Raw genomic sequence first — 23,222 nt, forward strand, 5'->3', positions numbered from 1 at the left:
AGGCAGGGTGACTCCAGAAGAGGACTTATGATAAGACCATGGAAAAGAGAAAGAACTTGGGCCCACTAGTCATAGCTGTGCTCATGTTTGCCACATAGTAGGTGACAAGACCAAGTTACCTGTGTTCCTAGAGGTTGGACAAGTTCACTTTTGGCATGTGGGCTAGCCAATGTGTTTGTATGGTAAACCGGAACTCAGCATCATGCTCAATAATGAAACTTCAGAACATTCCCAGCAATGGCAGGAAACTTATCATCACCACTGACAGCTAGCATTGTTCTGGAGGTAATAACCGTGCAATTGTGTAAGAGGAAGAGGTAAGTTCAAGTACATGAGGCAAACTTATCATTACTTGAAATTTAAAGGATTAGGTTGGGCACAGTGGCTCACACCTGTATTCCCAGCACTTTGGGAGGCTAAGGTATGTGGATTTCTTGAGCCCAGGAATTTAAGACCAGCCTAGGAAACATGGTGAACCCCATCTCTACAAAAAATAAAAAATTAGCTGCACATGGTGGTGCATGCCTGTAGTAACAGCTACTTGGGAGGCTTGGGAGAATTGCTTGAGCCTAGGAGGTTGAGGCTATGAGCCAGGATCACGCCACTGTACTCCAGCCTGGGTGACAGAGTGAGACCCTGTCTTTAAAAAAAAAAAAAAAGACAAATAGAGGACTATATATCTAAAAAAATTATAAATTATTAAAAACAATAGGAAAATTTAGTAAGGAAGCAGGTTACGAAGTTTATCTAAAATCATGTTTCTTTTCACAAGAAATAATCAGAAAATATTTTTGATGAAAAATTCACATTTGCAGAAGAAATCAAAATGTAAACACTTTAGGTGGTAATTTATGGAAGCAATATAGTTAACTAATAGGGTAGATTTTTTTAAATTGTACTGGGATCAAAAGATTCAATTGTGTAAATATACAACACCAATTCAAATATATAAAAATAAACATCTGAGAATAGCAAGGAAAATTCTGATAAAGAAGAAAAATGGGGACTTTCACTGTCAGATATTAAAATATATTCTAAATTGTACAATAATTATAATTAAATATATTTTGAATTAGGGAAAAAATGGAAAAATCAGTGGAATAGAGAGCATTGAGTTCATAAATGGGTCTCAATAAAACTAAGGATTTCGTTTATGGTAAAAGCGATATTTTATGTCAGTGGAAAAAAGATTTGTTACATGGCTTGATGACAAACAGCTGTTTGGGAAAATTATTAAATTTTATTTTAAGTCATTCCTTATGAGCCTCCCCACCAACACCAAATTCAAGGCTGAGAGATTTAAATGTAAAAAATATAAACCGTAAGAAGTCTTTTAAAAGCCTGGGTATATCTTTCAGTGGTAAATGCCTTCCCAATCAAGACACAAAACCCAAAAATCATAAAAGAAAATAATGATAAAGTAAAATACATGAAAGATGAAAACTTCTGTATGACAGAAAATAAGCCAATTCAAAAGATAAATTGGACAAACTCAAAACAATTTGCATATATAACAAAAATATCTTTAATTCAAAAAAAGCTTCTACAAATCTATGAAAAAACGATAGCCCAGTAGTGAAAAGATAACATATGAAGAGATGCTCAGCCTCATTCAAAATTAAAGAAATATAAATTTAAACACTAGTGAAATACCACATTTCACATGTTCTATTGTATTATGTCAGGATAGCCTGTCCTTACTGGATTTGGGAAATAGACATTCTTTTATATATAACTGACAGAAGTGTAAATTGGTTCAACCTTTCTCGAATTGCAGTTGAATTTAATTTCAATTACTCTGCAACACAAAACAAATCTCACTAGGGTAATGGTTATATCTGAAAAGTGTACCAAAATTTAGTCATTGAAACATTTTTATTCGCAAAAATCTGGTGATAACTAAATTCCTCAATAGGAGACTGGTTAAATAAATTATTGTAGAGTATGCAATAAAATTCCATGAACCTTCTTTTTTAAAAAAGATCTGTCTGTGCTCGTGCATGCACACACTGCCTACATTTTTGCAACTATTGAAATTATGATCAAACGATTTTAGGCGTCAGTTTAAGAATGTGTGAGAGGGCATAAAGCATCGAAAAACTTTACAAGGTATGTAAGAAAAAAATCTTAATGTACTTAATGTACAGCCTTGTCTCTGGAAGAGTTGGTTAATCAGGTTTCTCCATTGATTACATTTCTGGTGACATTTTGTAGATGGGGGCAGGCAACTGCCTGGCTGGTGCATACACATCTTAACTTTGAGTCAAGGAGAGATCATGCTTCATGTTACTCAGGATTTCATGGTGTATCTATACAGTAAATTTTATGGTCTGTCTATACCATAAAATTCCATTAATCTACTTTTTTAAAAAAAGATCTGCTTTAAAAAAAATCACTGAGGATTTCATGTAACTACTTGTTTGTCTAAAAAGGAAAGAATTTTTATTGATATTGAGAGAATGAAATTATAACTCATTCCTTATGAACCTCCCTCACCACTACCAAATTCAACATATTATTAATATGTCTCATGTTACTAAATACATTTACCTAAAACTCCAAATGCAGGACTGTTATATTTGCCATTGGGGGTGTCATGGATGTGTGTTTACTACGGATATGGCTAAATGACCTCTCACATCATCTCAGCTCTTAGATTCCCATATCTTCAGGTACATTCTACCTGACAATGAGGCAAAGCCTTAATTCCAAATGTATTTATGCTCATCTTCTTTGAGAAATGAAACACTACACAAAATCCTATCTCATACAAGTTGAATATCCCTTATCCAAAGTGCCTGGGACCAGAAGTGTTTTGGATTTTTGATTTTTTTTTCAGATTTTTGAATATGTGCACTGTATTTACTGCTAAGCATTCCTAATAGGAAAATCTGAAATCTTAAATGCTCCAATGATCTTTTTCTTTCTTTTTTTTTTTTCAATCAAAAAATTTTGAATTTTAGTACTCAAAAAGTTTTTGGATTTTTGGAATATTTCAGATTTTTAGATAAGGGATGCTCAACCTGTATTACTTAAAAAGAAGAAAAAATTTAAAAGATTTTCTGTCTCTTTGAGGTTTTTTTCTTCGCCTGAGGACATAGATGTGATTCTCTGGTTAACATCACCTTGTAAAAAAAGGTGATTTTGGAGGGACAGATGTCTAACAGGACATTAGACATTCAGTATACTTATTGAATGCTTTCCATTCAGTATACTTATTGAATGCTTTCTAACAGGACATTCATAGCTTACCCTGAAGATGATTTTTAAATTTGTCCATGAGCATGTCTCTGATCCATTAAGTGGGCAGACAGCAATGATGAGTATTGTCAGGCTCTCTTAGGGCCTTGCAAACCCAGAAGAAGTGTTCTCCCTCCCTGTCTCCACTATATTTTTTTCTTTTAATTATCAATCTGAGAATAAAAGGTTCAGGGTTGGCTGGGTCCGGTGGCTTACACCTGTAATCCCAGCAGTTTGGGAGGCTGAGGCAGGTGGATCACTTGAGGTCAGGAGTTTGAGATCAGCCCGGCCAACATGGTAAAACTTTGTCTCTACTAAAAATACACATAATTAGCTGGGTGTGGTGGCACACGCCTGTAATCCCAGCTACTTGGGAGGCTGAGGCATGAGAATCATTTGAATCTGGGAGGCAGAGGTTACAGTGAGCCGAGATTGCACCACTGTACTCCAGCCTTTTTTTGCAGACAGAGTGCGACTTTTGGAGATTCTGTCTCCAAAAAGAAAAAAAAATTGTTTCAGGGTAAAAGTTGAGGAGAAGATATTGTATGGAGCAACCGCGTCTCAGTCTCTTTCGCTGACCCGAGGCTTTGCTACGTGGTTTACACTGCTACATGGGCCACCCAAGTTTCTGCTGCCATCCAGGAGAGACAAACATTTTCATCATATTTCCTGTTTAGTATTATTGCCCAGGAGGTCCTAGAAGGTACAAAAGGTCACCTACTTTGAGCTTTTCAGAAACTCCAAAAATTAACTGGCCATGATGTCAGTTTACTTGCTGAACTAGTGGCATTTCTAGGATGTAGAATATGTTTCTCGTTTTTCTTTAATCTGACATTTAACTATCTGCTTTGTGACTATGTATAGCCTCAACTTACTGGGTTCCTCCCATGTAATAAAAGCAGAGAGAGCTTCTGTCAGGTACCCAGGTCAGTTTGTGGGCCCAGATCAGAAATTGAGTTATTGAAAACATATTTAGGAATAAATCTCATTAATACCTGGCCTATCCCTGAAGTCTCACTGTTAAGTAACGAGAAAATGATAGTAAGCTTAGTAAAAATTATTACTTATGGATAATTATTATGTTTAATTTATATCTGAACTGAATATATTATATATATTTATAATATATATATTATATATATTTATATAATAAATATATATGTTTAATTTATATACTTTTCAACTCAAGTCTCATTTTATAGGCAAAATATAATTGAGAAATTTAAGTCAACAGTTCTTAAGTGGGGTTGTTCATTTTACATGTAAACCTTGTGAAAAACACGTGTTCTTAAACCCTATGCCCTGAAGGTTCTTATCCCCTAAATCAAAGATGGGGCCCAGGGACCTACATTTTTTAAAAACACTCCTGTGTCTCCACCCAACTTTTATCAATCCCCCCTCCTCCCCCCACCCCCAGCAAAGATAGATTCTCAAGTATGACCAGGTGAGTCCCAAGAACAGGCAAGTTTGGGGTCATCTTGTGCCACCTATGGACAAGTCAGGTGGCCTCTTTGCGCCTCAGTTTTTTGTTTCATAAAATGAAAGACTAGATTCCCCGGTCTGTAGGAAGGCCCAAGAAATCTCTTTTTAAACCAGCACATCAAGTAATTCTAATACAGGAGCCCGTTTGGAGACATGCTTTGTGAATTCAGTTATTCCTCTCAGCTTGTGACAGGAGGAAGAGTGGTGGTGGATTGCTGAAATAAATGTGGGAAGGAAATGTACTGAAAACAGTTTTTTTTCAGTATCAAATAGAAAGCTCTATGGTGCTTCTAAATATATAGGCAAATTAGACATACTTGAAAGTGAGAGGCAAACTGAGGAAAATAAAATAGTTTACTTTGTAAAGGACATTTTCAAATGATTAGGCTTCATTTGGCTGAAACCTTTGCAAAGAATTTTAAACAGTAAATATCCTAGCTATGCCCTTTTATTTCTCTTCAAATTGATTTATTCATCTCTCAGTCATTTTAAGATCCAATTAAAAATAGAAAGGATTCTAATGCAGGAACCATTTGATAACAACGTGGCCTGGAGCACAAGGACAGCATCCACTTAACCTGCTTCTGGGCAGCCAGCCATCCTGGGAACCCAGAGCACACACAGAAGCCAGGGAGCAGGGCTCGCTGCCTAGAGCCTTTGAGAAGGAAAACAGCCTCAGGAATCAGTTAAATGAACAAGAGAAAGGAGTTTAAGAAGACACTACTAATTATAACCCTCAGGGACCTCAAATTAGGTATAGGACCCTTAACTAGACAGGCCAACTGGGCCAGGCCTTATCAAATGTTGTCTTTGTTTTTTAGAGTTAACTGTATTTAAATTAAGTTATGTTAATGGAAAAACAAAACTCTGTAAGATATTTAAAGAGGTTTATTCTAAGCCAATATGAGTTGGCTCCAGGGAACAGCCTTGAGGTCCTGAGAAAGTGCCCAAGACGGTCAGGTTACAGTTTGGCTTTATTATACATTTTTAGGGAGACAAAAATTACAGATAAAGACATAAATCAATACATGCCAGGTATACATTGGTGTGATGTGAAAAGATATGGGGGCACCGGAGGGCTGGGCTTACAGGTCATAGTTGGATTCAGATTGGCAATTGGTTGAAAGAGTCATGCTTTGTCTAAAGACTTGGAGGCCGTAGAAGGAAAAGACTGAGTTAAGATAAGGGGGGTTATGGAAGCCAAGGACTTGTTGGCTAGATGGTAGCAGCCTTCAGAGGGAATAGATGGTAAATGTCTCTTCAGACCTTAAGAGGTATCAGACTCTTGGTTCATTTCTTTAAGATCCAGGAAAGGAATGGCCCTGGGTATTCTCTACAGATGCAGATTTTCTCCACCAAAGATAGCTTTGCAGAACCATTTCAAAATGTCAAAGAAATACATTGTGGGGTAAAATATTTGATTTCCTTTGGCCTCTGCTATTTGTCATGTGATGCTGTACCATAGTCAGGTTGCAATTTGATATCTTGTTGCCACCAAGAGTCTGTTTTGACAGTCTAATGATCTCTATTTTAATGTGAATACTGGTGGTCATTTGTACCTAAACTCCAAGGAGGATGTATAATGAGGCCTGTCAGACCTCCCTGTCATGGCTGAGAATTCAGCTTTCCAGGTTTCTCTGAGGTCCCCTTGGCCCAGGGGAGGGGGTCCATTCTGTTAGTTGGGGGGGCTTAGGATTTTATTTTTGGTTTATATTTAAGTATTCATCGTTAAATTAGGTTAAGTTTTAACCTAATTTAATAGTTTTTTTTTCAACATTTCCTAAGAACTTCTTAACTTCTTCCCCCCCCCCCCCCCATTTGTGCTTTCAAGTTAAGGTAAATATAGGCCAGGCGCAGTGGCTCGCATCTGTAATACTAGCACTTTAGGAGACCAAGGCAGATGGATGACTTGAGACCAGCCTGGGCAACATGGTAAGACCTCATCTCTATTAAAAAAAAAAAAAAAAAAAAAAAAAAGTTACAGTAAATATATAAGCATTTTTAATGAAAACTGTAAAATTTCACAGCCTAGAATTAAGGTGCTAAAGTATTTGACTGTTGAACAGGTAATTGCATATTAATCTGCCAACATCTAATTCCGAATGAAATTGTTGAATCCAAATAAAGAATTAGCCTCTAACAAAGCCAATAGCCAGTAGTTGCCAGACCCATAGTCCTTGGGAAGGGATGGTTCACTTCCCAGGGCCCCAAGTCTGGTCTAGGCCCAGTAAAAAGTACCAAAGATTATGATACATCTATCACCGGGGTGGCCTGTCTGAGCCTGCCTCTCCCTTTCTTCTTGTATGGGAAGGTTTGTCTTCCAGCCCTGTAACCACCCAAAGGGTTCATTTCACCCACTGCCCAGATAGAGTCAATTTATCAAAACAGGGAATTGAAATAGAGAGCTAATTTAATTCATGCAGAGCAGGCTGAACATGAGAGCAGAGTTTTATTGTTGCTCAAATCAGTCTCCCCCAAAATTCAGACTAGAGTTTTTCAAGGATAGTTTGGCAGGTGGGGGACCAGGAAGTGGGGAGTGCTGATTGATTGGATCAGAGATAAAATCATAGCTAGTCAAAGCTATCTTCTTCAGCTGAGTCAGTTCCTGGGTGAGGGCCACAGGACTGGTTGGTGAATCTGGTGGAGCCATCAATCCTCAGAAACAGCAAAAACCAGAAAAGACACCTTAAAAGACCAATCTTCGATTCTACATGTCATCTGCAGGAGTAATTGGGGAAGTTGCAAGTCTTGTGCCTAATTTGTTAGTTTTAGGAAGTTGGTCTGGCTCCCAGGCAAGAAGGGAGTTTGTCTCAGGAAACGACTGTTATCATCTTTGTTTCAAAGTGAAACTATAAAGTAAGTTTCTCCCAAAGTTAGTTTGGCCTATGCCTAGGAATGAGCAAGGGCAGCTAGCTTAGAGGTTGGAAGCAAAATGGAGTTGGTTGCATCAGATTCCTTTCACTGTCATGACTTTCTCACTGTTACAATTTTTACAAAAGAGGTTTCAACCCTGTGTAGCTGCAGAGCAAGTGACTTGACTTTCCTGTGTTAGAGTCAACAGTCAAATGGTACAAAGTCAGAATGAGGCTGGAATGAGACAGTGTGAATAAGACCCATTATGGAGTACTGTGGTGGGGGAATGAGGATGATGAGGGAGAAGGAGAACCACCTCATGCAGCTGCTGGGTAAACCCAGCAAGGAATTCTAGGATAAAATGGTACCATAGCAGATTTGCCTGGAGAGTCAGAATTCTACCTTTGCGGCAATCCCACCTATTTTCATAACCTCACACACAGCTGGGCTGTAATAACAATGAGGTAGTAACAGCTGGCATGCGGTATGTGAGAACATGAGCCAGGCACTGTTCTAAACCTTCTGCCTGTGCCAGTGTCTCTTCAGAACAGTTCTCCAGAGTAGGGTCTGTTGGCCATTTGCAGGTAATTTTTCATACAGTAAATTTCTCTCCAATTGATAAAATGATAACCTCCTTTACAGATGATTAATGCATGAATAAATACTGAATCCTGTCCACCTTTTGGGTGTAGCAAGATTCCCAAGCACCCCTTCTACTTTGTAAGTGTGACTACCAGTATACCTGCCCTCTGCAGTCAGCTTCACAGACCCCACCTCCTGGAGAAAGCCTTCCTCTCATTGTGTAACAGGAGCCTGGTACCCATTTCTGTTCCTTTGCCCCACTATAGTTGGTTCTGGTTCAGTCTCTCTTATGAGCTGTGACATCCCCAAGGCCCTGGTGATGACTCACTCACTGCTGAGTTCCCTCACCCAGCACAGGGCCTGCTGCCCAATAGACTCTAAATAAATACCCACTTAATCAAACTGAGTTTGTTGACTTGTGCAATTCACAAGCCAATATATTAAATAAATAAGGACAAATGATGTCCTTGGACAAAAAAAGAAGAGTCTTAAAATAGATACTCTGGCAGAAATGGAAACAGGTCATGTGCCTTTCTGGGATCACCGGGGAAGAGAACGCATTCCGAAGAATTATATGTGGGCACTTTAGAAGGACCACATACCTTACCGTGATAAAGCTCAGATCCTTTTTTTCCCCCAAAAAGCTGACTGTGGTTGACATCAGTAACAAGATTAGCTCCCTAAGACTGTAAAATAACCCCAAATCAAGAAAGATAGAATTCTAAAATAGTTTTTACTTTGCACTTGTACTTGTTAGCTAGAAAACTAATTCAGGGGCCGGGCATGGTGGCTCACGCCTGTAATCCCAGCACTTTGGGAGGCCAAGGCAAGTGGATCACAAGATCAAGAGATTGAGACCATCCTGGCCAACACAGTGAAACCTCGTCTCCTCTAAAAAATACAAAATTAGCTGGGCATTGTGACTTGCACCTGTAGTCCCAGCTACTCAGGAGGCTGAGGCAGGAGAATTGCTTGAACCCAGGAGGCAGAGATTGCAGTGAGCCAAGATTGCGCCACTGCACTCCAGCCTGGCGCCTGGTGACTGAGCAAGACTCTGTCTCAAAAAAAAAAAGAAAAAGAAAAAAAAAAAGAAATCCCAGCTACTCAGGAGGCTGAGGCAGGAGAATTGCCTGAACCCAGGAGGCGGAGGTTGCGGTGAGCCAAGATCGCACCATTGCACTCCAGCCTGGATAACAAGAGTGAAACTCCGTCTCAAAAAAAAAAAGGAAAACTAATTCAGGTTCAGGTTCTGGAGCACTCCTACTCTTATCACTGATGGGTAGACTTTTTCCCCCTGTATATTTTGTTTTCGCTAGAGAAATGTTCTTTAAAGTGCAGAGGCATCCAGACAGTAAAATAAAACTACAGCTCTTCCTGAGTAGTTAATTTGAAATAAATCAGAATATAGAGTTTCTAATAATAATAATATTAGTTAAACATAGTAGAATTGAGCTGCGAGTATAGTATCTTGCCTGTATGTCAGTCACTATTCCTTTTCTCTTTGCTCCTCTCCCCCCATTTTCATTTCTTTTTTCTGTTTTGCTGAAAGGGAAAAGGACTAACTGCACAGAATAACCATTCTTTGAACTGATGTTATCTGAATACCCTACTTTTTTGTGTGTATGCTTGTGTTACTGTTTGTTCTCTTCATTTCCTTGTAGCCAATTATCCTGCCAAAACTTCTGTTTATTTTTGCAGATACTCATGCATTCCTTCTTTATTCTGGTGGTTTCGTCTTCCAGTCAAAGCTCTTGTCTCAAACTTTTCCTTGGAAAGGCCTCAGGCCTTGTGGTCTGTGCTCTCAGCCAGAATTCCTGCCAGAGAAACTCTGTGTGGAGGATGACTTCTCTCATGAAGGCTGCATTCTCTTGTGGGGAGGAAGGGGGAGATGGATCTTAGAGAGCCCTCCCAGTGCAGCTGACTCATGGGGGCCTGTGAGACTTGCAGACTACTTTCCTGGTAACAGTAGGCAAGGTGAAAATAGATCTAATCCAGATCCTGTTGTTATGGATTCAGCCCTGCAGTCAGTTTGTCACTGTTCTCTGAAGAAAAGGATCTGCCTCTGTTGATGACTGTAAACAAATTCACTTTTAAATGTTGACATACTAGATGGCTGTGTTAGGCTGTTCTTTCATTGCTATAAGGAAATATTTGTGACTGGATAATTTATTTTTTTTAAAAGAGGTTTAATTGGCTCATGGTTCTGCAGGCTCTATAGGAAGCGTGGTGTTGGCATCTGCCCGGCTTCTGGGGAGGCCTGAAGGAGCTTTTACTCATGGCTGATGGTGAAGCAGGAACAGGCATCTTACATGACAGAAGCAGAACTGGGGATGGGGAGGGGAAGGAGGTGCTACATGCTTTTAAACAACCAGATCTTGTGAGAATTAACTATCAGGAGGACATTAGGGATGGTGCTAAACCATTCATGAGAAATCCACCCCCATGATCCAAACACTTCCCACCAGGATTACAATTCAATATAAGATTTGAGTGGGGACAAATAACCAAACTATATCAATGGCAAACAAGGAGTCTCTCTTAAATTGAACTAGAATCAAGAAGTAAATGCAGCCTGGGGAAGACAGAGCTTCTGTCACTTCTTTCCTGTGGTCTCTTTCATAGACATAGGCAGAGAGAAGTAAAAAGTAGGGTGAGAAAAAAACAGGAAGCAAAGAGTGGAGAATGAGAGAGATTTGAGAAGGAGAACTGTTTCCTGCCACATCAAGACTGCTTTGTGGTTTTTTTGTTTTTTTTGAGATGGAGCCTTGCTTTGTCACCTAGGCTGGAGAGCAAGTGGTGTGATCTCGGCTCTCTACAACCTCCGCCTCCTGGGTTCATGTGATTCTCCTGTCTCAACCTCCTGAGTAGTGGGGACTACAGGCGTGCACCACCATGCCCAGCTAATATTTGTATTTTTGTAGAGATGGGGTTTCACCATGTTGGCCAGGCTGGTCTTGAACTTCTGACCTCAAGTGATCCACCTGCCTTGGCCTCCCAAAGTGCTGGGTTTACAGGCATGAGCCAATGTGCCAAGCCACATCGAGATTGTTTTATCTCCAAGTACAGGCTCTTATATTGCTCTGCTAGAGAGAAGATTTTGTTTGCGATCACAGCACACATACTTTCCGTTGTTCAAACAAGTTAGGGAATACAGAGTTAGTGTCTTTCATTTGAGCAAAAAAGAATAACTGTGAATGAGAAGTGATGTCAAAGATTTAGGCAGTGCTTTCTATAGAGATGAACAGTTGCTTTGGAAGTGCCAGGGCGCACTCTGGAATGGGATCAGCTTTGCAAGTTTGGGAGAGGAAGTGCAAAAATGAGCCAGAGCAGCTGGCCAGGTGCTGCGCAGGCAACTGTGTGTTCAGCCACCCTCAGAGCAGGCACCTGGGACAGTGATCAGCCACAACTCTTGGCAGTTATCTCTAGTCCCCTCCTTTTCCACATTCTCCTAAAACTGACTGCATCCACATTCCTGATCTGCCTCTGATGCCATCACTTTGTCTCACTGCCCCACACACTCCCATCAAGCCCTGTGTGCTTGGTTAGAGGGTGGTTAAGTGGTATCAAGCTAGCATCGTCATAGGGGAGGGCAGAGGGCAGAGTTTGATTTTCACTTTTGGTTGAAGACCTGGCTGTTTTCTCTCCCTAGCTTCAGGAATCTTATTTGAGCCATCAAATGTCCATTTGTAACTGTCCAGAATACCCTTTTTATTTGGACTTTTAAAAAACATGTTTTTTAAAAACCCCTCCTTTGTGATACTTAGGCCCTATCCTATCCACAGATGCAGGGAGCTCAAATCAAACAGCTTAACTGTAGAGAGAGAGAAAGAGCTAAGTCTTTGTGTGTGAGTTAATTAAATCCTAACACAGTGGCAGTCTCAGAAAGAAATGGTTGGTTAGCACACAGCTAATCCCTTTGAAATTAATTTCTCTGCAAAACAGTAGCTCCAAAATGCAGTTGTTCCTGAGCCCCAAAATACAGACTGAGGCATTTTTAAATGGCCCTCCATTGGACTTGAAACCATCTGCTTGTTTGTAGCTGAAGTATGAATTTTCCACTATTCTAAGCATCATGACAATGGCATCACTCCAGAGAGAGAAGCGGCACCACAGGAGCCCTGTGGAAGGACTCCTGCCAGCCCTGCTCTGAGAGGCACTTCAGCTTCATTTCCATTGATTTGATTAAAGGACAAAGAACCAAAGAAAAATATAGTGTCTATTCAGAATTGAGCTCCACTATCCTAATATTCTCTTGGGCTTCTAAAGGATTAAATCTCACTTCATCTGCTTCCATCAAGTACCCATTTATGTTATGTCTCTCAAGGAGTAATTAGCCCTCAGCTGCAAGATAGTTGTCAAAATCAGATGATCTGCTTTTGAAGGGCTACAAAGAAAATGTGGAGGCAAGTTTCTCTTACAGGAAAATTATGGACCATAAAGATGGCATTAAGTATGATACCAGAATGGGTTGTGCCTTGCTCTGATTCTTAGTGTAGCTTCCTGTAAATTCTAGATTAACTTCTTTAGTCATACTGTATTTGCTCATGTCCAATTTTCCATGATCAGTTCCCCACAGTGTCACTACATTACGTATACTAGCAAATCAAAACACATAATGCCTAAGGCTGTAGACCTTAATTATGTAGACCATAATTATGGAGGTAATAATTTGGTTTCCAATGCACAAAAAAGTATACACATACCAGGGATTTGCTGAAGGATCTTGTCGTTCTGCTATTGTGGAACTTTTCTTATAGGTAAGCCTGTGAAGAAGGTGCTGTCTTCTGCTTGTCATGTTACCAGAACTGCAGTCATTTATTCAGGAATTATCAGAGAAAAGTTGCACTTCAGACCACTTAGAATCATATTCTCCACCTGAAAACATTCACTGAAAATCTTATTCATAAATATTGTACTGTATTCAAAGTATATTTTCTCATGCAATAAATGCTTTGAGCTAACATGGATTTTCTGAGTGTCCAGTTACATACCCTGAGGCTAAGTTGGAATGGACTTGGTAGTGTTAACTTCTTGCTAGATACATAAATTGCACCCTAGTTGAAAACGTATATCCGTGTCTTCTTATGATTTTTAAGAGCATATCAAAATAGTTTATTATGGCGCAGACTTGGAATGTCTTATTTTTTAAGAAAATATAAACACAGAAAACTCATTAATATTGTAATCATAAAAGGTTCCATTGCAACCTAGGTAATGGAATTCAAATAGTATTGCCTTGCAGAATCAGATACAGGACCTGCAAGACCATTATAATATTTTAATACAAACTTTTAAAATGACAGTAATAGGACATTTAAAATCACATAGGAACTGGGCGTGGTAGTGCACACCTGTAGTCCCAGCTACTTGGAAGGCTGATGCAGGAGGATCTCCTAAGCCCAGGAATTCAAGGGTGCAGTGAGCTATGATTGCACAGTGTACTCCAGCCTGGGTGACACAGAGAGACCCTGTCTCTAAAAAATAAAAAATAAAATCACATAGAGAAAAAAATTTTGCAATAAGTTCTTAGTAAAATACAGTTAAACAACATTTGTACAAAATTATTGTTCTCTTGTTTTACCTTTCTGTCATCTTATATTAAATATGGAAGATTTTGTAAGGGAAGAAAAAGGTAATCTCACAAAATGTAATTTTTTTTTTTTTGTTTGAGACAGAGTTAAAAACAAGTTACCCAGGCTTTAGTGCAATGGCGCGATCTCGGCTCACTGCAACCTCCGCCTCCTGGGTTCAGGCAGTTCTCCTGCCTCAGCCTCCTGAGTAGCTGGGATTACAGGCACGCACCACCATGCCCAGCTAATGTTTTGTATTTTTAGTAGAGACGGGGTTTCACCGTGTTGACCAGGATGGTCTCGATCTCTTGACCTTGTGATCCACCCGCCTCGGCCTCCCAAAGTGCTGGGATTACAGGCGTGAGCCACCGCGCCCGGCCTTAAAATGTAATATGTTTTATTGTTCATTTTCCAAAGCGATTGGCATGATATCCCATTTCAGTGGGAAGAGAAAGTCCCAACTTCTCATTTAACACAAATGAAGGACTCAAATCACTTACATCTTCCTTACAGTTTTCTTAGTTTGGGTCTTCAGGAATAATAATGCTGAAAAAAGAAAGAACAATATTCAAATGTAATATAAAAAGTTGTAAGAAGTCAAATCCCCTTAAAACACTTGAGTAAACCCTTAGGTAGGATGGTGCTTTTCTTTACTCTATATTTTGTTAACATAACATTAATCCCAGATGGGATTATTGCAGTTTAGTCATGGAATATGCATATGCTTTTAAATGTTATAATTTTACTTTATCATTGGTTACAGTTGTTCTTTTATTGTTTATTAAAAGTAACTGATAAAAATTCTGGTTCCTTGCAGTAATTAACCAGAAGTAACATCAACTGCATTTTATATCTGGATAAACAAGATTCTGAAAGACATAGACTCTTGGCTACAAGGAATAAGAACAGTGCTTCCTTTTCTTCTTTCTTTTTCTTTTTTTTTTTTTTTTTTTTTGAAAAATAGTTTCGTTCTGTCACCCAGGCTGGAGTACAGTGGTGCAGTCTTGGCTCACTGCAACCTCCGCTTCCCAGGCTCAAGTGATCCTACCACCTTAGCCTCATAAGTAGCTGGGACCAAAATGCATACCACCACGTCCAACTGATTTTTCTATATTTTCTAGAGATGGGGTTTCACCATGTTGCCCGGGCTGTTCTGGAGCTCGTGGACTCAAGTAATTCACCCACCTTGGCCTCCTGAAGTGCTGGGATTACAGGTGTGAGCCCTTGTGCCCAGCCATTTCCTTTTATTTCCTAATGGCACAGCTTCATAGACTCCTTCATGTTCATTACTATTCCATGAATGCTGGAGTTTTGATTAGGCAGTAGTGGTAGTGGTGGTAGTAGTGGTAGTGATAATGTGTGTGTTTAAATTAACTTGGGTACTGTTCATGGTTAAGATACCCTGAAAGCAGGAAAATATCAGTGTTGCACAGATGTTGTGACTAGTCAGAAAATACCTAGAGGTATAGCACTTTTTTTTGAGACAGGGTCTCTGTTGTCCAGGCTGGAGTGCAGTGACATGATCTCGACCCAATGCAACCTCTGCCTCTCACGTTCAAGCTATTCTCCCATCTCAGCCTTCCAAGTAGCTGGGACTACCGGCGCGTGCCACCACAGCCAGGCTAATCTTTCCCATTTTTAGTAGAGACGGGATTTCACCATGTTGGCCAAGCTGATCTTGAACTCCTGACCTCAAGTGTTCCACCTGCCCTGGTCTCCCAAAGTGCTGGGATTACAGACGTGAGCCACTGCACGTGATCGAGGTAAACACTTTTACACTGTGGTCTTGTATCCTGGAATCACCAGCCAAAAAGTAAAAGTAAAAAGCTGGCAGGAGAGTGATCCTATCTTGAGCTCAGTGCAGGGTATCCACTGCAGTCTTTTCAGTGAAGTCAGAGAACACTGAGGCCTCCCATGTTTCAGATCAGAGTTTTGGCTTCTTCATTCATCCAACAATTTTTATGCACCTTTTGTGTGTTTTAAACTGGTCAGTAAGTAAAATGTAAGGCAGTGTGAAAGGAGCAGTTCAGGAAATGAAATGTAGGAATAAGCCCTAAGTTGAAAAACCGATTTTCAGAATGATAATATATACTTCTGGTTTCCCTTATGTTTTTATTTTCATTTGGTACTTTAAAAATTACAGAAATTATTTTAAGGATGAATAATATAACTTAAATCTCTAAGATTAATAAATATTTTAATAAATCTACTTTTAAAAGAACTGAGATTCCTCTTTTATATCATTTGAGAACTCTCTGTGACCAAGAACTGCTAATTATGGTAACAAGCTGTATTTTTAGATTTTCTTTTTCAGGGTTAAAAATTCAAGTACCTAACTTAAGACTTCACATGGTATCTAGACTACCAGTATTTTTTTGAATGAGGCTCTCTTAGGAGTATGTTGATGCACTCTCATCCTTTCCTCCCTGGACTCCTACCGCAGCCCTCTGACTGGTCTCCCTACCTCCAATCTTTCCTCTTTCCACTCCAGTTTTCCTTTTGCTGCCACAGCTTGCTTTCTCAAATACAAATATGACTCCATGTTATGGTTCTGCTCATAATTTTTGAGCAGCTCCACATTACTCGAGAGAAACCCCAGCCCCACCATATGGCTGTGTTTGCAGCCTAATCCCCATGCAAAGCCCCACTGGGCTCCAGCCACTGGAACCATACCCTGTTCCTAGAACACCCCGTGTTCTTTGCCTTTTCACATTCTCTTCACCCTGCTAATTCCCTGTTGTCCACTTGTCTTCCTGGACAATTTCTCCTCCTTTTAAAGACCCACCTTATGGATCATCACCATGGTGAGTCTGTCCTTTGTGGGCACTTGTCATGCTGCATTGTGATCTCTGGGCCACAACCAGAATGTTTCTTCTCTGTGTTCTCTTAGTACTCAGCCTGTGGTAGGCGTGCACTAAACAGTGACATCATTCTCCTCGACGTGGTGATCCCATATTTGCATCTATACTTTCAAAGAAGGTGGTACATGCACTGCTGCTTAAGGCAGCCCTATTATCCTAGGGAAAGATTCTAAAGGACAGGCCTTGCCTGTCCCGGGGAGTCAGAGAAGTACATGTTAGGGAGAGAAACATATTTGGGGTTAAAGCATCTGTCATCAATTTGGCAGTTTCCTTAGGTCAGGGGAGTTTAACCAGCATTCAGGGAGTTCGTGAATCTGAGGTCTGAATTCCAATCTTCACCCTGGCACAGAAAGCCATGCAAGCTTGGGCAAGTCTGATAACTTTTGCTTTGGTATTCTCATCACTAAACTGACAAGGTGGACCAGGTGATCTCTGAAGTATCTCCATGACAGCTGGGCGTGGTGCCTTACACCTGTAATCCCAGCACTTTAGGAGGCCGAGGTGGGCAGATGACTTGAGGTCAGGAATTCAAGACCAGCCTGTACGACATGGCGAAATCCCATCTCTACTAAAAATACAAAAATTAGCTGGACGTGGTGGCACATGCCTATAGTCCCAGCTACTTGGGAGGCTGAGGCAGGAGAATCATGTGAACCCGGGAAGCGGAGTTTGCAGTGAGTCGAGATTGCACCACTGCACTACAGCCTGAGTGACAGAGCAAGATTCCCTCTAAAAAAAGTAGCTCCATTGCAAGACAGCATGCACACTGCAGGTGAAATAACCCAGTGACCTCTTCAGGTGTTCAAATGACAGTAATGTGATCAACTGGCACTGTTGTATAAAAATGGCCCTTTCCAAAGACGGTGAGGGAATTTGGAATGTCGTAAATGGAACATAGTGTTCACGTCATCTTTTTTGCTGTAGTGTTGTGAACTAATTTTAACTTTCTAAAAGGAAACAACACAGCTCTGTGGGTAACTAGGGTAGAAAGCAGCAGTTGGCTTTACAGTGAGTTCTGGATGCTTTGTCATGAATTGCGTGGCACGTGATTCATCATGTAAGCCATTCATAACTGGTGTTTCTGTCGTCATGATATGCATACAGAAGGCAGTTCTCCGTGTGCTCATACTTTAGCAGAATAAGAATGTGACTGTTGTTTCAAAATTAGAATTAGAAAATAGGTGATGATGGCTTCTTTTTTGCCCCTATTTCAGTATTGGCTCACAACACTTGGAAATGCATCTCTAAAAATGTCTTGATGATACCTATATCCTGATGTTTTGTAAATGAGTTGAATGTGATGAGTGAGAATAGTTGCACATCCTGTGCTTTTGATGTCTCTCCTGACTGTTGTGAAGGCTCTGACTTAGCATGGATGATGTGCAGTCTGCTCAAGATACAGCCCCACAGGAGTGGAGCCTGGCATCATCCCGAAGGCCTTTTCCTGAGGTGCCGGAAGATGGCGGGAGCTGTTGCCATGCAGATGGGATTCTTCTGGCTGTCCTGGGAGCTGCCTTTCTAAAACTGTGAATTGTAGACATGTTTATGTCCATCACAGTAGCAGTCTGTGGTTAGCCTGCTTTCATACTGGTAGGGCCCAGCTCTGGAGTGATGACTTCTTTCATTTCTTCCCCTTCTTTTTCACAGTTTACTTTCAAGAGTGGTTGAAATAATTATTTCACCATAACTACTATGCAACTTGAAGTAAATTAAAGGAAAAGTGTTTTTCTCTTCAGATTCAAAGAAGTAGATAATTACTTTTGGCAAAAAAGTAGACAAAGATCTAGCAATAGGAGATTCATTTGTCAATAATTAGGCAATGATAAGTATATATTTTAGGTTGAAATTCTAGCTATTTGAAAAAAAAAAAAAACTACAGGCTGGGTGCAGTGGCTCATACCTGTTATCTAGGTGTCATTGGGAGGCTGAGGTGGGTGGATCATTAGAGCCCAGGAGTTCAAGACTAGCTTGGGCAATATGGTGAGACCTCATGTCTACAAAAAATACAAAATTAGTTGGGCGTGATAGTGCACTCCTATAGTCTCAGCTAAGGTAGGAGGATCTCTTGAGCCTGGGAGAACATGGCTGCAGTGATCTGAGATTGTGCCACTGCACTCCAGCCTAGGTGGTAGAGTGAGATCCTGTCTCAAAAAAAAAAAAAAAAAAAAAAAAGTAAGGAAAAATACTACAGTTGAATAATTTGCCAATTTCTCATAAATTAACAGAAAGCTTTGAGTTTTCAAAGTCACAACACAAGTGAGTTCATGGATGGTCAGTGGGACTTACAGCCCAAGTGGCCATTCTCACATCAATTCTGCTTTCCTCCCTGTGGACTGCTTTAGGAATCCATGGGTCCTCTTACCCCAGAATTCCTTCAGGTGGTATTGCTTGGGACTCAGGTGTTTAGAGTTTATCAAAAGGTAGTATTTCTTAAAAGTCACCAAAATCCTGCAGAACTAGGAATACTTTGCCAGAAGAGGCAGGCAACACACAGGAATTTGGATTTCTTCAAGACTAAATGGACATGTTAGATCAACTTGCCAATGAAAATTATGGTGCAGATCTTAATTAAACATTTTCTAAATTTGTGTTTACTTGACACTGTAAAAAGTTTTATAACTAATTTCTGCTCAACTATTTCATGTTTTCATCACGTTTCATGTATACATCAAGAATGTAGCATAAAGAGTTTCTAGTTTGGCACTATATTAGTTTAGTTTTGTCTTTTTCTTTTCCTTTCTTTTGTTTTTTTTGGGTTTTTTTTTTTTTTTTTGAGACAAGTTCTTGCCCTGTCACCCAGGATGGAGTGCAGTGGTACAATCGTGGCTTATTGCAGCCTTGACTTCCTATGCTCAAGTGATCCTCCCACTTCAGCCTCCTGAGTACCTGGGACTACAGGTGCATATCACTATGTGCTATTTTTAAAAATTTTTTGTAGAGATGGAGTCTCTTTATGTTGCCTCAGCTGGTCTCAAACTCCTGGGCTCAAGCAATCCTCCCACCTCAGCCTCCTAAAATGCTGGGATTATAGGGTTGAGCCATCACACTTGGCAGCTGTATTAGATTTCTGTTGCTCTGTGACAAATTACCACAAACGTGGTGGTTAAAATAGTCTACAATTGTTATCTTGCAGTTTCTGTGGATCCAGAGTTCCAACACAGTTTAACTGGATCCCCTGCTCAGGGTCTTAGCAGGCTGCAATCCGAGATGTCAGCTGGGGCTTTGGTCTCATCAGAGGCTCAACTGGAGAAAGGTCTGCTTTAAGCTCTCCGAGGGTGTTAGCAGAATTCATCTCCTCGTAGCCTTAAGGCTATATGTTTGGTATTTTCTTGCTGATTGTTGTCCAGAGGATGCTCTCAGCTCCTTGAGGCCACCCACAGATTCTTGCCATGTGGCCCTTTCACAGCATGGCACTTACTTCTACAAAGCCACCTAAAAAGAGTCTCTCTGCTCAGAGTATCTGACCTCAGGGACAGCCAAGGCCCTCTTTTAAATGGCAGCTAATTTATTGAATCTGGCCCACTATGGATAATCTCCTTTTTGGTTAACTTAAAGTCAGCTGAATAGGGACCTTAATTACATCTGAAAACATCTTTTCACCCTTGTCATATCACATAACCTATCGTGGGAATGACCATTCCTTTTTCTACATTCTGTTGATAAGAAGCAAGTCCAAGCTCCTGCTTATACTCCAGCAGGGGAGGGTGTTATACGAGGTACTGGGAATCATTGTGTGGTAGGGGAGCAGGGCCTAGGACTTACCCTAGGGTATGTCTGCCACGGGTACTCCGGATGTTTATTAAGTTGAAAGATTCTGTTAGAGGCCAGTCATTTGGAATGAAGATTGCATGTTCCAGTAGGAATTGGGTGATATGTGTAGTTAAGCTTATAGGTAAGCTGACCAAGCCTATTTAAAATAAAGTGTGGCTAATCTAAAATATTACCATTCCATTTGCCTTAATTTGGGATAAGGTCAGGGTGTGACGTACAGGAAAATGCTTCTTTCCATCTTCTGGGGCACAGGGTTGTCCCATCCATCAGCTCCACAGCTTTCCCCTGCTCCAGCCCTATTTGGTGATAGGCCACATTTGCCTCTCTCTTTCCCATACATTTGGAGTAGCCAGCCCTCTTCTGCTGCCCAGAGCTCTTGCTGTTGCACCCACATGGACCCAGCCCAGCCCCCAACCTCCCCATGTGCCCAGATGATCTTTCTCTTGCTCCTCCTGTTCAAATCATTTTCCCTCATTGAGTTGAGTTTCACTTCACTAGATGTTAGACTGAAAGCTTCTGGTATGGAGGAAGGAGGAAGACTAATTATGGGTTCTGCTTCTCTCTGACAAATGTCAAGTTTTGCTATGTTTTTCTCAAAGATTTAAAATACCTGTGGCACCTCTATGAGTTTGTTACAGTTCCCAGGGGTACCTCTGGGCATAGCTTGGGAACTGTGGCTGTACCCTGTGTAGGATTCTACCTGCATTGAGCACTCACTATTTGCAAGGTCTGGTATTTGGGGCTAGAACAGCAAGTGGAATAAAAAAATCCAGCACTGGCTTGAGCACTGAGAAGGATGCATTTGAGGCTCAGAGGCCCTGCTGTGGGAGGGCAGAGCAAAGTGTGTTTGCTTCTGGAATGGGGTGGAAAATGTCATTTTGCCTTAAGATGAAACAAATACCAGCTACAGCATGATGCTTCCTGATAAAATGTTTTTGTATTTTGCCTGAAGCAGAGGTGCAACCCTCAACAGACCATGGTAAGGTATTGGTAATCTGTTTATTTGTTGTAGAGCATTTGCAGCCCACTTCAGTCGTCCAGTGTTTAATTGTTTTTTAATAGGGACACTAATGCATGCTTTTAAAAATCAGCTTGAAGGGAAGGAATATAAATACAGTCACATATCCTGAGTGATCACCTTGGGCTGGCTGAGGATCGCTGGTGGGGCAGGGCGTCATTTGAAAAGAGTCAGTGTGATACCTCTCAGGACCAAGGATGTAGAAGAAGGGATAACCTGGGAAAAGACCAGGATTCCTTCAGCCTGTAGCCAGGTGATGGCATTTCTACAACACACGGGGGTAAGGGCTACTGGGGAGATAACCCACAAGGTCATGGGAATCAGCACTCCAGCGTACCTGTGGCCAGATCACCCTGGAGCCTTGTGCAGGCAGCTCTGCCATGAACATAATGTTTAAAAATATGCAAAGTAATATTATGTATCATTTAGGCATAGTACCTTTTGGGGAGAGGAACATGGGAATGATAAATACCACATCTAGGCAGGTGGTCCTGTCTGAGGATGAGGGTAAAAGATGAGACCCAGAGGGGCTGTGACATGGAATGAGCTGTGTTAGCCATGTCCACTCTTTAAAGGAGCTCATGGGTAGGGGCTGAGGATGTCATTCTTTCCAACTTTAAGACTTTTTGAGATATTTTCTGATTTTTAATAGAAAGAGTAATACTTTATAGATTTATGATCATTAAATTTTTTGTTTGTGTTTGTGCATTTGATTTGAGAAAAACTAGTGAGTGAGCAGGCATGCCAGGGACCAACTATTGTCACTGAGGGTAGCCGCTGGAATGAAGGAGGAGCCCACTGTGGGTATTAGAGACTCTGTGCCCAAGCTGGACTGTACCTAAAACACCTCCTTATAACCTGGGCATAGGACCCTCAGAGATGTGCCACATCATCAGGAAAATGCAGAGGGTGGCACCCACTCCCTTGAGTGACTATATAGAGGAAGGAAAATAGCATGTACCTGAGCCTGGCATTCAATTAACCACAGAGTAAACATCACTTGAATGTGAATCTAAAAATGTGATGGCTTTTAGACACTCCAAAGAATGCAAAGGGAAAGTTAGCACATATGGGAAGATATTTATATTTATCTTATTTATTATATCTATTATCCTATCACAGAATATATTTAAAAATGGAAAGTGCTCCATTCTATAATTAGAACAAAAGAAGCAATCATATAGAATTGTCCCAATTTTAATTCATTATTTTTTCCAACTTGAAAATACTTTGGGATATTTTGTAATAGCTCGTTTTGCCTGAGACCAATTGAACCATGAAACCACTGGTCTGTGAAATGACTGAACAAATTAAAAATGTGTGTAAACAACTAGATCTAAATTAATAAGAGAATCTAAGCTAAGTAGAAGCCCATTAACAAAGAAGCAATTCTTGAAGTGTCTTTGTAGCAAATTTTCATGGGGTTTTTGCCCCTTTTTAAAAATGTAATGTATCTTTACATAGAGTGATTTAGTAACAAAACTTCAGCCTACAAGGGAATTTCTGAGTTTTTTATTTTGTTTTTAAAAATAAACTGTGTTATTTGGATCGTGAGTGTTAACATGATGGAAAGTGTGGGTTTGCTCCTGGTTTCTGGTACATCGCTCTAGCAAGTCCTTCATAAATGCGATGTCCATTCTGTCTTAGGAAAAAATATACAGGAACTAAAAATCAAACAAAACAAAAAGCTAGAGACCAAGAGCATTAATGCTTTAAAGAAAAAAGCAAAGTGCCCCAATATAGCTTTTAAAAATGTGCTACTACCAAGTACTGACTTGATATTGGAAATACATGCACATGTATACTTTTCTTCCAGGAAACAGATAAAAGCAGACTACAGTCCAT

General features: G+C 40.4%; 1 protein-coding gene across 9 annotated transcripts in view; it reads left to right on the plus strand.

Annotated features, from left to right (window-relative positions):
- ANO10 (anoctamin 10) overlaps window positions 1-23,222 on the plus strand; it is a 233,691-nt gene that overhangs the window by 176,913 nt on the left and 33,556 nt on the right. Inside the window, exon 13 of one of the 9 annotated variants that reach the window (XM_032298105.1) lies at window positions 12,915-13,046. The exons of the other annotated variants lie outside the window; for them this stretch is intronic. Coding sequence (XP_032153996.1) covers window positions 12,915-12,926 — 12 coding nt within the window. The 3' untranslated portion in view covers window positions 12,927-13,046. Of the gene's footprint in view, window positions 1-12,914; window positions 13,047-23,222 lie in introns of those variants that run through there. 9 annotated transcript variants of the gene reach the window in all.

This window comes from Sapajus apella, unplaced genomic scaffold, assembly GCF_009761245.1.
Source record: "Sapajus apella isolate SASKATOON/1434 unplaced genomic scaffold, GSC_monkey_1.0 scaffold38, whole genome shotgun sequence".
In the NCBI taxonomy this organism is placed as follows: domain Eukaryota; kingdom Metazoa; phylum Chordata; class Mammalia; order Primates; family Cebidae; genus Sapajus; species Sapajus apella.